This window comes from Eucalyptus grandis, chromosome 10, assembly GCF_016545825.1.
Source record: "Eucalyptus grandis isolate ANBG69807.140 chromosome 10, ASM1654582v1, whole genome shotgun sequence".
NCBI lineage: Eukaryota > Viridiplantae > Streptophyta > Magnoliopsida > Myrtales > Myrtaceae > Eucalyptus > Eucalyptus grandis.
In genome coordinates, this window is record NC_052621.1 from 5,864,213 (window position 1) to 5,878,212 (window position 14,000).

The 14,000-nt window shown below is 41.1% G+C and overlaps 2 protein-coding genes across 4 annotated transcripts; both read right to left on the reverse strand.

The window, feature by feature from the left end:
* Positions 1-216: 216 nt before the first annotated feature.
* LOC104421377 (E3 ubiquitin-protein ligase RHF2A) lies at positions 217-4,492 on the reverse strand. Of its 3 annotated transcripts, none has more exons than XM_010033293.3 (9): positions 4,313-4,490; positions 3,751-3,891; positions 3,624-3,670; positions 2,849-2,911; positions 2,646-2,754; positions 2,162-2,553; positions 1,900-2,007; positions 1,446-1,796; positions 217-494 (listed from the first exon to the last, which is right to left on the reverse strand). In XM_010033293.3, exons 1-8 carry the CDS (start codon positions 4,316-4,318, stop codon positions 1,490-1,492), a joined length of 1,173 nt encoding a protein of 390 aa, XP_010031595.2. In that variant the 5' UTR covers positions 4,319-4,490; the 3' UTR covers positions 217-494; positions 1,446-1,489. The 3 variants fall into 3 exon arrangements, with proteins under 3 accessions (XP_010031595.2, XP_010031594.2, XP_010031596.2); XM_010033292.3 differs by having other exon boundaries at positions 237-498; XM_010033294.3 differs by lacking the exon at positions 217-494 and having other exon boundaries at positions 1,583-1,828; positions 4,313-4,492.
* A 1,712-nt stretch (positions 4,493-6,204) lies between these two features.
* Positions 6,205-7,156, reverse strand: LOC108955637. The gene has a single exon (XM_018863719.2). The coding sequence runs from the start codon at positions 6,949-6,951 to the stop codon at positions 6,430-6,432; it is 522 nt and encodes a 173-aa protein (XP_018719264.2). The 5' UTR covers positions 6,952-7,156; the 3' UTR covers positions 6,205-6,429.
* Between the last annotated feature and the right edge of the window lie 6,844 nt (positions 7,157-14,000).

Sequence of the window (14,000 nt, forward strand, 5' to 3'; positions counted from 1 at the left end):
GTAATTTTTGTACTATTCCCGAATGCTAATACTACTGATAAAATGTTATCGTACGTGCCAGTCCCTGAGCTTTGAAAGAACCAACCAGAAAGGAATAAGAGGCCAACTGCATTAACACCGGACTCCGATTGAGCAACATGCATAACCTCAGCACCAAAAGAAAAATAATGTAGTCCTCGGTCCAACGAGCGTTCGATCGAGTTCGATCTCTTCGTGTCTAAAAAGTAGTATACACATGGGCTTCAGAAGAAGATAGATATATCACGCAGTACGAGTATGCGCAGCTGCAAGTGAGTAAATCTAGGAGAATTTACAATGGTGTACGAGTTTTAACCATCAAAACATAGCGCTGTTTTGTAGTTTCTTTATTCCAACATATATATTAATAAACAATCTCCTTTTTTTCTTTGCTGAGGAGCGATCGACGAACTCCTGAAGAAGATCCCGCATCCATGCATGCATCACGCCTATAGATTCAGCATCCTCGACATAGGCTACCTACCAAAGGTGCAATATCCCTTAGAATGAGGAATTCCACATCAAAACTAGAAGCAACAAATATTCTAATAAAACAAGGTCGAGATGTATACTGTAAAACTCCCAGGACTGCTCCGTTTTACTACGGCAAACAAAAGCGGAGCAATGAAGAAGAAAACCTCTGCCAATGGATACCCACATCACCAACAACACTACTGCAGCTTTTTATGAGCACAATAGCAATACATGAAATGATTAGCACATTGTAAGCAGGATCTTTTTTTTAATTCTTTTGAAGAAAAAGACGGGATTCACATGGACAAAACAAATATTGATAATCCAAAATTATGCACCATTTCATCTCAAGAAAGTTCTCAGAATGTGGTACATCACCATCTTACTGAAGTTTTCAGAACGTGATCTAATCAGTGATGCACTAACAACTAATAAGGGTGTTCCCCAATTTCAGCTATTCTCTTGACAGGTTCCAACTACAAACTTCTCTAGAGGTTGTACAATTAACCAGAACAACTAGTATGATCTCTACATGAAGGGCATCAAATCAATGGGAGTCCCAAACATGAACCTCACAGAGGTTTTTGTAATCCCAATCCATGATCTCTAGGTCATAATGCAAAAATTCTTTTAATACCAGTTTCCCCACCACTATGAATTCACACCTAAAGAATGCTCATCACCTAAGGATATTGACATCCAGGTGTCCTTCCAAGTGATTCTTAAGACAAAAAAATTCAGACAACAAAATGAATGGGATCAGCGAGAAACTTATGGCTAAATTAGTCACTTCATTGTCTGTACACGCGGCAATAACACTAAAAAGTTACAAATATTTGCATCAAAGGAAAAGGAAAGGATAGACTGGGTATAGAGTGCAAAGACATAAGAAATGTCGAGGAAATGAGATGACAGCATCGGCATAAGCAGCAGAGCACAGGAATTCAACTTACTCAGATAATTCATGCTTCGAGCCGAAGCAGATGATGAAGCAACATCAATTGGAACAAGAAGTTGTAGCAGATGATGCCTGATGGTTGGTGATACTCAAAGGGTTTTCACCAACCGTGTCAGGTATCTGCTGGTTTTCTGGTTGTGGAACGGGTAAATTCTCTGAACTGTTAGACACAGAAGCAGAACTGGTCCTGCCTCCGTCTCTCGTTTCAAGACGCTCCATCATGTGTGACACAGTAGCAATCCCTGCGTCTCTTCTAACTTCAGAACCAAGATCCACCATGGGAGCGTTGCGAGAGAACAGTCTCTCTTTCCACCCTCGTGTGCTCTTTGAAATTGATTCTTTGCATCTAAAACCAGTCAAGCGCATATGCTTTTTAACCTTTATAGATGAAAGCAGATTAATCAAATTAACAATCATTTAAGCAAGGGGTGCCTGTCAAAGCTCAATACCTGGAAGACACTGCATTAAATCGAGACCTCAGGGATTCTGAAAAGGACTGCAACTCCGATGGTCCTCCCCTATCCTGATTGTTTGGTGAGGAATGATTTGGTGATCTCCTGCCAAGGGGAAAAAATGTATAAAGACACTATGTAAGAGAATTGAACAAATTCTAAAGTCTACATGAACCTTAAGTCAAAGAAAAATCCAAAACTAAAACACTAACAGATTTCACAAGTGGAGGTAAGCCAATATTACAGATGCTTCATGTACCTGTTGATCAATGATGATCCTTGCTGGTTAACAGCAATAACTCTAGGTGAAGATGAACCCTGCCCCACAGGGGAAGAGGTCAATGTACCTATTGGCTGCTCAGATTCATCCTGAACGATGGTAGAAGGTGAAGGAGCCGTGATAACCGTAGCTTCAGGAGCTTGTTCATCTTCGCCATCCCTACCAGATGGGGATGCAGATGGAAAAGGACCACTAGGAGGGGTGTTAGGATGAGTAGAGAAAACCAAGAAATGCGGACGGCCATGAGCTGAAGACCGGTTCCTGTGGCCTTCCCTTCTGGCAATGTGACGTGCTCGGCCCATAGCGGCGGCGGCAGCTAAGTGCTGGATGATACGCTCCTCAAGCTCAGAATCAGTAGCACCAACGGGTAGCTGCATATTCACCAAGAAGAGCCAGCTAAGCAACACGCCCTTAGTTTAATTTAATAATCAGACCAGAGATTCAGTTTGTTTGAGAAAATTACATGTTGCAATTCAAAATCTCCGAGAGTGGGATGATGAAAGATCGTCGCATTTCTTGATGGGTTAAACCTAAAATTCCTCTCCCGTTCTACTGCCTCCAGTAATTCCTGGCTGAAAGCATGGAAAAAGTTTTCAAATTTGAAAGTTTTATAATGTCAAGGGAACTAAGACCTCACGGTTATGTCCAAATTTGAACATAATCTACCTGGAGGGATCTTTCAGGCTGATGGGTTGCCAACACATGGGACACTGTGAACTCCTCTGACACCTAGAGGCGAATGAGAAAAAACAAGAAGCCATCAGAATATCAATATCCTAAGAGTTTGACACCATTTGTTGCATTTTATATGCCAAAGAGTGGTCTTTTCCCTTGGAAATTTAGTCAGGTTTCAGATGCACCCGGATAAAATAATACTTGAAGAAATGGAGCTCTACTATCAACGTATATGAATAGTCAAACGATATGAACCACACCAAGAAAATAAAACTTTAAGGACTCTGGGGAAACTGAAATATAATCATTCAGGATGCGGGCCGATAATGCCTTAAAAAACAACATTGCAGACATCAGGTCAAGAACTCCAGCAGTTACTCCAGCCATAGCAGTGCAGAACTTGTGTATGGCTGTGCACGGCCTGTTAACACGTGAATAAATGCTATTCTAGCATTCCTCTTATTTGTCTGGTCTATCAAGCATATGAGAGTAATCATTCCATATAACATTTTGCTTGATATAAGCAATGCATGAAAGTTCAAAAAAGAAACACAGATAATGTGGACGCTACATAATGCAGGTGCTCTTATCAGCAGAGTATAAGTATTTTATATGACATCCAGAGAATCGGAGAATGCGCCAGAGACTATGCAGATGAAATGTGACAAATATCTTTGCTGATACTGCATTGGTCTAGCATTACAATGGGGTCTATTCCGTCAGCAGCAAAGCTTATTCTGTTGAGGCTGAGAGCACTATAGATTACCACTCGAGAATGCACTGGAGATGATACTCGTGCTTGCAAGTGGTCACCTGCAGAGAGAGAGAGAGAGAGAAAGGTCAACTAAACTGGGCCGCGAAACCCAGGCAAAAAGAGATTCCACGTCACATACCGTAGATGGTTCGCTGTCGCAGAAAGCTTCAAGGCAGATGCTGCAAGCATCCTCGCAGGCCTCTTGGACTCCACCTTCCACGAAGGCCGCAGCCGATATGGAGTGAGCCTCGGACTTGCTAGCGTCTTCCATCACCTTAGCCTGAAAGAGCAGCGGAACTCCTAGGTCAGGGCAGTCAACGCTTTACCCAACGAACGGCGGGAAAATGCCAAACCGCGAGAAAAAAAGTCATCTTGGCAACCAATTCGATCGACGATCGACACTCCTAACGCAGACATAGATCCGCGACCTAAGAACTGGCACTCCGAATCAATCCGGACCAGTTCACACACCACTCGCCAGAACTCACACTCAACATCCCGCTAATCCCCTAAAACCCCGACCCCAGCGGAAGCAGGAAAAGACAAAAAACACAATTCGCCGCGCAAATCGGACGCGATTCCGAAATCTCGGCCGCAGAAATCGCGCAATCAGACGGCCGGACGAGACATCCCGGAGCCCCCGACGACGGCGACGATGTAAACTCGGATCGACTCGCGCGCGAACGGGATAAAATCGTTACCTCCATGAAAGCCGGGAGGAGCAGGAGCTACCGGAGAGCCGAACCGACGGCGACGTCGCCGATCGAGGGGAGGAGAAATCACGGCCTAGAGAGGAGGAGGAGCGAGAGAAACCCTAGCTCGCAGAAGTCATAATGGCGCAGAGGAGAGAGAAAGAGGCTGGGGAATTTGTGTTTCCTGTTTGGGGTGGAATTTTAGCTTTTTTATTTTTTTTTATTTACTTTTGCGTGGAATTGGACTTTTCGGGCCTCCTGGTTGACTCGGCGCGGTCTGCCCGACTCGCCCGCGGGGGGACACGTGGCACGGGGCGCTTTGACGAGTCGATGGGCTGAGTTAACGCGTGTGGGGGCCGTGCCAGACCGGCTCGCTTCGCCGCTCGGGTACGGATCGGCCGTGTCAGTGACTCGGTGTCGCGTCACGCGCGGTTTGACTGGTTCGAGCGCGGCTGCGATCCGGACGAGTCGGCATGTTTGAACTGAATTTTCTCTTTCGGATAGTCTCGCTCTCGTTTCAAAGAAATTACTTTCTGTAAATTTTTTTTGTCATCTCTTCTTACTCTACTCTGAGTGTGGCTCGAAAAGACACTCATTTTCAAACTTCACATACTTGCTACACCATTTGGTAAACCCACTTTCAAACTTACTGCTTTCGCCACTCCATCTCTCTGAGAAGGTGGAGATTTGAACCCCTCACATTCCCATTCCATATTAAAATGGTGGTCACTGAGACGAATCTCAATAATTACTAATAGTTGAATTATTGATAAAGAGAAAAAAAAACAAAAAAGAATATTCCTCCATATAAATCTCCCTCTAATGTACATTCAAAAACCGACACAAAAAAAAAATATATATACATATCCATATTTGAAAAAAGAAGAAATTTTGTTTTTTTTCCATTTTTCCCTTGCATCATTATTCAAGGCTTTCTCGAGATAATTGCACTCCTACTCTAAACTTTTCATCAAAACTCCAAACTTTTGCCGGCTTCCCAAAATAGCAATCAAAACTCCAAACTTTTGCCGGCTTCCCAAAATAGCAAGTAAAAGTCCAACTTTTCCTCGTTGTTAGGACGGTGTATAATTATTATTTATCTTATATGGGCTCTTTCTTAAATTTCATGATGAAGTTTTGTGGTTACGACTTTATTTTTTTCACGAAAAAATAATTTAAAAAATATTTTCTCAAAAGTGATCATTTATATTGCTTATAAAAATGAATAGATAAAAAATATTTCACCATCCATAGAGATACAAATATTCATAAATAGAAAATTATTTTCCAAATCGTTTTTGTATTGCAAGATAAACATAGTTTAATTGTTATTTTTTGTAGTTGATTTTATAACACATCTAGGATAGCCAATGCTAAAAGTCAAAGCCCTCTGAAAAAATGTAAATTGTGTTTAGTAAAAATTATTTGCAAAATGACTTTTGAGACAAGTAGTGTTTGGTAAAAAAAAAAAAAAAAAATTTTGGTTATACTTGTATATATTTTTTTATTAAAAAGAAAAAAAAGAAATTTGCAATGAATTTTGGTGACCCAAGCGCTCTAGTGATTGTTGGCCAAGATCGCATGATCTCAGGTGACCCAAGTGATTGTCACTTGTGAGGGTCACACGAGACATCGCCAGGGTCTTTTGACCGCAATATGTTACAAGAAGGGGCAAAAATAATTTAATTTTAGTTTTAGATTCCACAAATACTATTAGGTGAGAGTAGCTGGAGCTTTGAACATTCTAAAGCTAGCCTTTGGCTGAAAGTTATATTTATTTACTTGCCAAACTGGCCTCCAAAACCCTTGCAGAAAAGTGAACTAAATGCACTTCACATCCATCTTATGATTTTTTTCTTTCTTTTTGTTTTTATCTCTTTATAGTCTCGTGACCTTGACCATAAAAGAAAGGCAAAAAGCACATAACTTAAAAACAAATAACATCGTCCTTGTCAAAATGTAATGCAGCCGCAGTTGCATTTTCGGCAGAACCATTTACAGCGTCACTCCTCTTTCGTTTTTACATCTCCCTTTCAAGAAGAAGAAGAAGCAGCAGCAGCAGCTCCCATTGGGCCGACCGAGGGGCCCCGGCCCGGCCCAAGCCCGGCCCGCGAACGGCTCTCCGCCTACGTGTCCCTCATCGAGGGGCTCCTCCAGAAACCGGCCCCGCGGAACCGGTCCCACATCTCCTTCTCCAGGTCATCCGCGGCCTCCCCGTCGCCGTCTCCGCCGGCGCCGGCCGCGTCGGCTCCGTCCTCGTCCTCGTCCTCCGCGGCCGCCGCGCCCCCGACCGCGAAGCTGCTGGGCCTCTGCGCCAGGAGCACCCCCTTCCGCTTCCGCCTCGCCGCCGCGGAGCGCTGCCGCCTCCGCCTCACCCGGCGGCAGAGCCCCGCGGGGACCCGGTACACGGCCAGCGCGAGGAGGTTCAAGACGGCGCAGGGGCAGCAGCACCACACCGCCGCGCAGTCCGCGGCCGTCCGCCCCGCCGCCTCGGCCACGCGGGCCCGTCCCCTCGTCGTCGTCGCCGTCGCCGTCTTCGGAGCCGGCGCCGCGGAGGCCGATGGCTCGTCCGCCTCCCCGCCGGGGTTGGGAAGCAGCGGCTGCCTCCGGTGGGCGGCCGGAGGGTGGAAGAGGGATTGCCGGGTCATCCGCGGATCGTCGCCGGTGCCTTCGGGATCGACAAAGGAGGGAACTTTAAGCGGGACAGAGGAAGGGTGGGGGGAAGAGAGGAGAGGGTCGGAGAACGCCGGCCGGGGTTGATTTTCCTGGAAAATGGAATCTTTTGACGGGGAAAATAGAGAGGAAAAATGACGAAACAGAGCGAGAGAAAGAGAGAGATTGATTGGATACGAGCTAGAGAGAGAGAGAGAGAGACGTTCCAACCGGGTGGAGAGATGCTATAAAAATAAAGAAGCCGGTCAGCCGCCTTGCGGCCGTGGATGTATGTGAAGGGGCGTAGGGGAATTGACATGGGAAGATGAATCCGACGCCGTCGGATCTGATGGGACCCACGTGAAACCCGTCATTTTCGACCGTCCAGATTTGATTTTCCGTTTCTCAACTGCAACATCTGACTTAACAAGAGCCCAACAAGACGCGGGAGGAATGGTTGTTTTTCTATTTCTCGATGGGGACAGAAAGCGAAACTGTTAACCATGGAATACCCTTTAGACTCATGTTCGGGATATGAAATTGGTCAAATTTGCCTCGTCAAAATTGTTGAGTATGCGCAACCCACCCCCGATTCCATCCTATAATGTCTAAATCACTCGAACGGAACATATAACGGATCACTTTTGATTTGGAATCACGACCATTTCTAGAAAATTCGATATTAACCACCAATAAATCTACATAAAGAAACATCAATTTCCCAATTGATTTTTGTGATTTGGACTTTAAATAATCTCGTGAGAAATCTTTAATCAATTCAATTAAATCTCAAACATATCAAAAATTTAGTAGGATTCCATAAATAGGATCTCAAATTGATAACCCACTTTAAAGTTTATCTAAGAATTTACTCGGTTCGAAACAACTGTATTTTTTGTCAATATATCTTTCCGCAAAACGCGTATATAATTGCCCGTCATGGCCATGGTTTCAAACCTCTCTTCTTGTCCTAATCATCTAGCGGCGGCGGCTACGGAACGAGAGACTTCTCAGTGCCGTCGCCGTTGCGGTGCGCGTCGGTGGTTGCACGTTCATGTCAACGACTCCCTGTAGGGCCGGCCTCTACACGAAGCTTAAAAGCCTATGAAGGGAGACGATCGTGCCACCTCGGTGCTTCCGAAATAGTAGCCGTGTCGTGCGTGCAATCCTTTGGCTTTTTGCGTTGACTTTTGCTCCGGCGTTTGTGCGTGGGGACCGATCTGGGTCCGACGTAGGATCAGCCAAGCGGGACAAGATCTTTGTTTTTTTTTTTTTTTAATATCTTTTCCCCTGAGGAAAGAATAGAAGAAATGAAGAGGAGAAAGGACGTGAAAGCCACCACCAACCCGACATCCGTCATCGCATTGTTTTTTTTTTTTTTTTAAGGTTTTTGCTTAGAGGCGACTGGCACATAAATGTAATTCGGTGGTCGTGCAATAAAGGAAAATGAGTAGTGTTGGTCGTCTTGGTGAAACGAGAGTAGATAAGTGGGTGGCTATCGAGAAGAATGCGTAGAGATGATTATCCGGTGACATGCATGAAATTCCCATCTCCATTTTTTTATTTTTTTTTATTCCTCATACGAGAGAGTCGTATAAATCTTAGGGCTGTTTCAATAAATACTGGGGTAGATGGAAAATTCAAAAAATTTCCTCTCGACAGTCTTAGCTTTTATTCTTGCATTCCGCGTATTTACATATTTCTACATGAAGTTAAGATGAAATTGCGAGGGTATGCCTAATTTACCTTAATCCGTAGGCATCAAAGTTACAAGAAAACCATAAGCATCTGAGAGACAATGATATGGGAAGAAGAGAAGGGACAAAGATTACCATTTCTTGAATTGACGTAGAGATATCGATTTAAATTATAGAACATGAGTTTTATGGGCGTATGAGAAAAAAAAAAGTGTATTCCGATTTAAAAATATTACAGATCGAGGAGAAAATACACTGTGATAGTTATTAAGCAGATTCTTCATTGAAAGTGAATGATTATATTTATAAAGACTTCTATAGAATTTCCTTATATCGCCACAATATAACTGTAGAGAGAAATCTAGATATTAAAAGTGAGATTTCAATTTCAAAGTTCCCTTAATACTATTGCATATATAAATGACTTGATGACAGTGTCCTATACATAGAGAAGAAGTAAGAATAGAAGATTTCAACAAATCTATAGAAAATTGGGAAATTCCTAAAATACGGCTTAAAGAAATATACAAGCAATCAAAATTGAAGTTTTTCAAAATCGAGACTATGTCATAACTACTGAAGAAAGAGATGTTCCTCTTTTTTAATTCTTATGAAAAAATACATCTTTTAAACAAAGAGTCCATTCAAAAGCATAAACAAAAATACAACTACATTCATATAGGACTAGTCCAAGTAGGAGTCAAACCTCTTACTAAAGAAGGTCTTAATACTTCCATTCTCTTAGTCTTACATGATGCACGTCTTTAAACTACGATGAATCCATTCTCTAATCTTGTAGAGACAAGTCTCTCGCAAAGGACCCATACATTTTGACTGTTATCCTAATTTCTCTGTTTCCTCAAAGATAAGAACATCCTTAGAGCTCTAACACTCCAAATCAAAACCCATAATTATAAAGTAGCAGATGGATCTATTCCTTTAGCCCTTGTCTATAGAATTCATTACAAAGCCATGTCCTCCGCTTTTGGAGAAAATGCTTTCAAACATAGTCCAAGAGGAGAAACACTCCTTCTCCAAACTGATATTTCTAGAGCAAATACTACAATTCCTAGGTCCATTAATTGGAACCAAGTTACTTTACCGTAACAATGGGAATTAGAAAACCAAATTCCCCAACAAGTTGTTCGAATACGAGATCCTACTAATGTCATTCAACATCCGGAAGGAAGAGTGACCATTAGATTTCCTAGAAGATCATTCGATTCAAGATCTAGTCCTTCCTTTCATAACTCCTACACAAGGTCCGTAGATCTTAATCCTAATCTTCCTCCTATAATCACCATTCCTCCGAGTACTCATAGAAACACTCCTCCTCCTAGTATGCATAGGGACACTCCCACACATGATACAACACTTTTACCTCCTTCCACTAGTAGAAGTAATCATGAGACACCTCCCCGAACCGAAAATTAGTGGTTTAGATAATAGATCGGGATTTCCGGGCCTGTTTATCAACAAAATCAGCCCGAACCAGTCCTAGAAAATACAGATTCTCCTCACCATTCTCCTACTTATTCGCAAATGATAGATGCCGAGCTTAATGTTTTAGAAAACATTTTGAGCCTCACAAAGCTTTTCTTAATAAAGAATTTAACTCTGAAAACAACAAACAAATCGAGAAATGGTTCTTCAAAACCTTTGCTGATAAAGCAAAGACATCAAACAAAAATATTACGACTACATATATGAATATGAAGTCCATATATTTTTCTTTGATTGGCTAGAAGAACAATTCCTTGAGCCAAAAGAAATATTTATTTTAGATCATCATTATAAGTGGAAACTTGATAATGGTGAAACCATAGAATCCAATCATCCACCCCTTAGAGAATAAAAATACAACATGGAGATAGCGAGGTTACAGCCACTCCCTTTAGACTTCCAGACAAAGGAGACTCTCTCTACACCACAAAGTTATTGAACAAAACAATTTTACTAATCAACATTTAGTAACCATAGGAAAACAGTTGAATAGGATAGAATCCACATTTCGCGCCTACCCGACTTATTACACCACAAGTTGACACACTCAAAAAACCCATTTTTAAAGCCTTTGAATTTCCAAAAATCTTAGCCCAGTGAGTTTGCCAAAGCTATAGAACAAAAGAAAAACTCTTAGGAAAATCAAAGCTAGAACTCCGATCCTATACTAGACACTCCTAAATTCCAGAATCTTATCATTAGAGACACTCCAGACCAACTCACCATTAATACTCCGACCAAACCCTCGATAATCCGATAATGAGTCGTCAATGAGATTAACGAGACTCAATTGGAGACAACCCCAAAAGCTTTATTATAGTAGAGCTACCCCACCAGACATTGCTCAAGAAGAATCATCGCAAAAAATACAAAATAAATACTCTCCTGACGCCATCTATGAATGGAACATTGATGGTGTTGCAGAAACCAATATTATGAACATTCTTAACAACATGGTCATGCTTGCTAATGCTTACAAAACACAGCAAGATGTTTCTGACCATGCTGTTGCTAATCTTTTAGTAGCCGGATTCTTGGACAACTAAAAGGTTGGTGGGATAACTACCCGAGATGAACAAAAGACACAAATTTTAACTCGCTTATAAGGTAGATGATTTTGGTCAACGCATGGATGATGATCAGGACATCTCATCCAAGATGCGGTCAATACCCTTATCTATTCTATTTCACAACACTTTGTAGGAGATCCTTCACACATTAGGGATAGAAACCATGCAAATATATATATATATATATATATATATATATTCAATTTGATTATGTAATTAGATTTTCACATATGTTACAACGGGATATGATTCTATCTAAAAGTATCAAAATTATTTTTAAGCACTTACCTACTTTCCATTCGAGTTTCAAAGAACAAACTCTAGACTTTGAAAATTAAAATACAATCCTACACGTCGATATTTGCTTTTGAAAACTCTCTGAGAACTTGGCAAGGTGCCAAAATAATATACCATACCAAAATAAAATAAAATAAAATAAAAACGAGACAGTCCGTATGGAGGCTGTCGCTGCCCCTCTGTCAACGATTTGACCGTGTCCCGTGGCCGGAACGGTTTCGTGTGCACTTTCATAACAACAGTCACATGAGGTAGGGGCTTGTGCTAACTTGTGCTAGGAAGCATAGGTACCCTTCCAAAGCTAGAAAGCACCGATATTTATTGGGAATTTCAGGACTTGAGCAAGTCCTTAAACTGCTCATGTTCTCGAAGTCAACCCCAACAGTAAAATGGGGTAATAATCACCCGGAGGTCCAGACCACCCTTAATTTGGGTTCTCCGGTCTTGATTCCCGTGAAGCCTTTCTCCTAGCATACTAGGCTGAGTTCAGAAAAATGATAGGTAGCTAGTCCGGATGGCGCTGCCCCTCTGTCAACGATTTGACCACGTCCTGCAGCCAGAACGGTTTCGTGTGCACTTTCATGACGACGGTGACATGGGGTAGGGGCTTGTGCTAACTTGTGCTAGGAAGCATAGGTACCCTTCCAAAGCTAGAAAGCACCGATATTTATTGGGAATTTCATATTGGATAATCCGACACTTCTTCAATACTCTTCAACGTGTAAGTCAAGAATTTTGACATGAGGGTTCAGAATTTGAATGAGTGATTTCAATACACACGGAGTCAATTTTGAAAAAATTTCAATAAATGAAAGGTTAAAATCTAAATATATAAATAAATAAGTAATTATAAAAATAATAAATGAGGAAAGAATAAAAATTTAGTCTCTTCCTTCTTTTTTGATGCTTACTTCTCATAACACACAATTCATCTCCCAAGTTTATTTTTTTCTTTTCTTCCAACATGCTCTAACACATCAGTCCAGAATGTGAATTTTTTTTTTCCTCTAAGTTTTATGAATTATTGAAGAAGAATCAAATTTATCAAATTGAAATAATGAATAATATTAATAAATAGTTGATTAATTTTTTTTTAATGTAATTTTATTTTATGCTCTTATCTATTTATTTATAAATTGAATCAAATTAATTAGATTAAAATAATCATAAAAATTAGAATTTATTATGTATAAACAACGTGTCATAATGCGTAGAAATTCTTTATTTTTTGAGAAACGACACGTTGACATGTTTTGTCAAGTGTCTATGCTATGTATGCTCTATTTGTTTTGTGAAAAATGTGGCATTTTAGAAAATATTTTTCAGTAAGTCATTTTCCAGAAAATATAGTTATTTTCCGATATTCGAGATGAAACCTGAAAATGACGTGGAAAATATTTTTCGTTGTTCATAAGGAAAATATCTTCCTCCATATACTATTTTTCATTTATTTTATTTTTTAAAATTGGATTTTTCCATATTTTAAAATCGATTATTTTATTATTTTTTCATTTTTCATTTTCTTTTCTTTGTTTTCCACCTTCTTCTTTTTTGGCTGATCGCCAACCACGGCAATGGCCAGCAATCGACCACAGGCAAGCCTCGAGCTTCGCCAATCTAACAACGCCTAAGTCCCGGCGAGGTCGAGGCTCATCAGTTTGACAAGCGCAAACTTGTGGCCAATAAGTAGCGAGCCTGAGCTCGCTAGAGGTAGGCAAGCCTCATGCTAGCCGACAAGCTCAAGGCTCGCTTATGGCCAATCGCCATCCGTCACCTAGGTTGGCGCTAGCTAAGAAAGAAGAAGCTAGGAAACAAAGAAAAGAAATAGAAAATTAAAATATAATTTGAATTAAAAAAAAAAATAAAAATAATTCGAATAAAAAAAGAAAATAAGAAGAAGGAGGAGGAGGAAGTGAGGATTTGTAAATGCGTTAGTTAAGAGAAATCAAGTGAGAAAAATACTTTTCATTTTTTAAAAGTGAAAAATATTTTTCCTAATTTAAAAGATTTTTTTCCTTTCATGAAAAATATTTTTCTCAAGGAATTCATTTTCCGTAAAATAAATGTCAAAAAATCCAGAATAATTGTTATCTAAAGGCGAAGACTCTGAAGTGGGCGAACACTCGGCCCAGCGGGCGAACATGCCGGGCTCCAGCTCCGCGCACCTGCTGACACCTTTCGAAGCACTTTCTAGCGTGCGCTAACGTTTGAGAATGTGTCGTTCAGCCTCACGAGTCTACAAGCCTTTCTCATTTCAGTGCTCACCTTTTGAATCTTCAGTAGGGGCCTTTGAAAATTATTTTCCACGAAATGAAAGGTGCTTTTAACGTTTGCGTCTTGCATGGTTTGCTGGCCCGTGTACGAGAGAGAGAGAGAGAGAGAGAGAGAGAGAGAGAGGAGCCAAAATTTATAGCCAAAACGAAGACCAATGCATCGCCGTTTCGCCCCCAACAGGGAACGGAAATTGGTACGACGGTA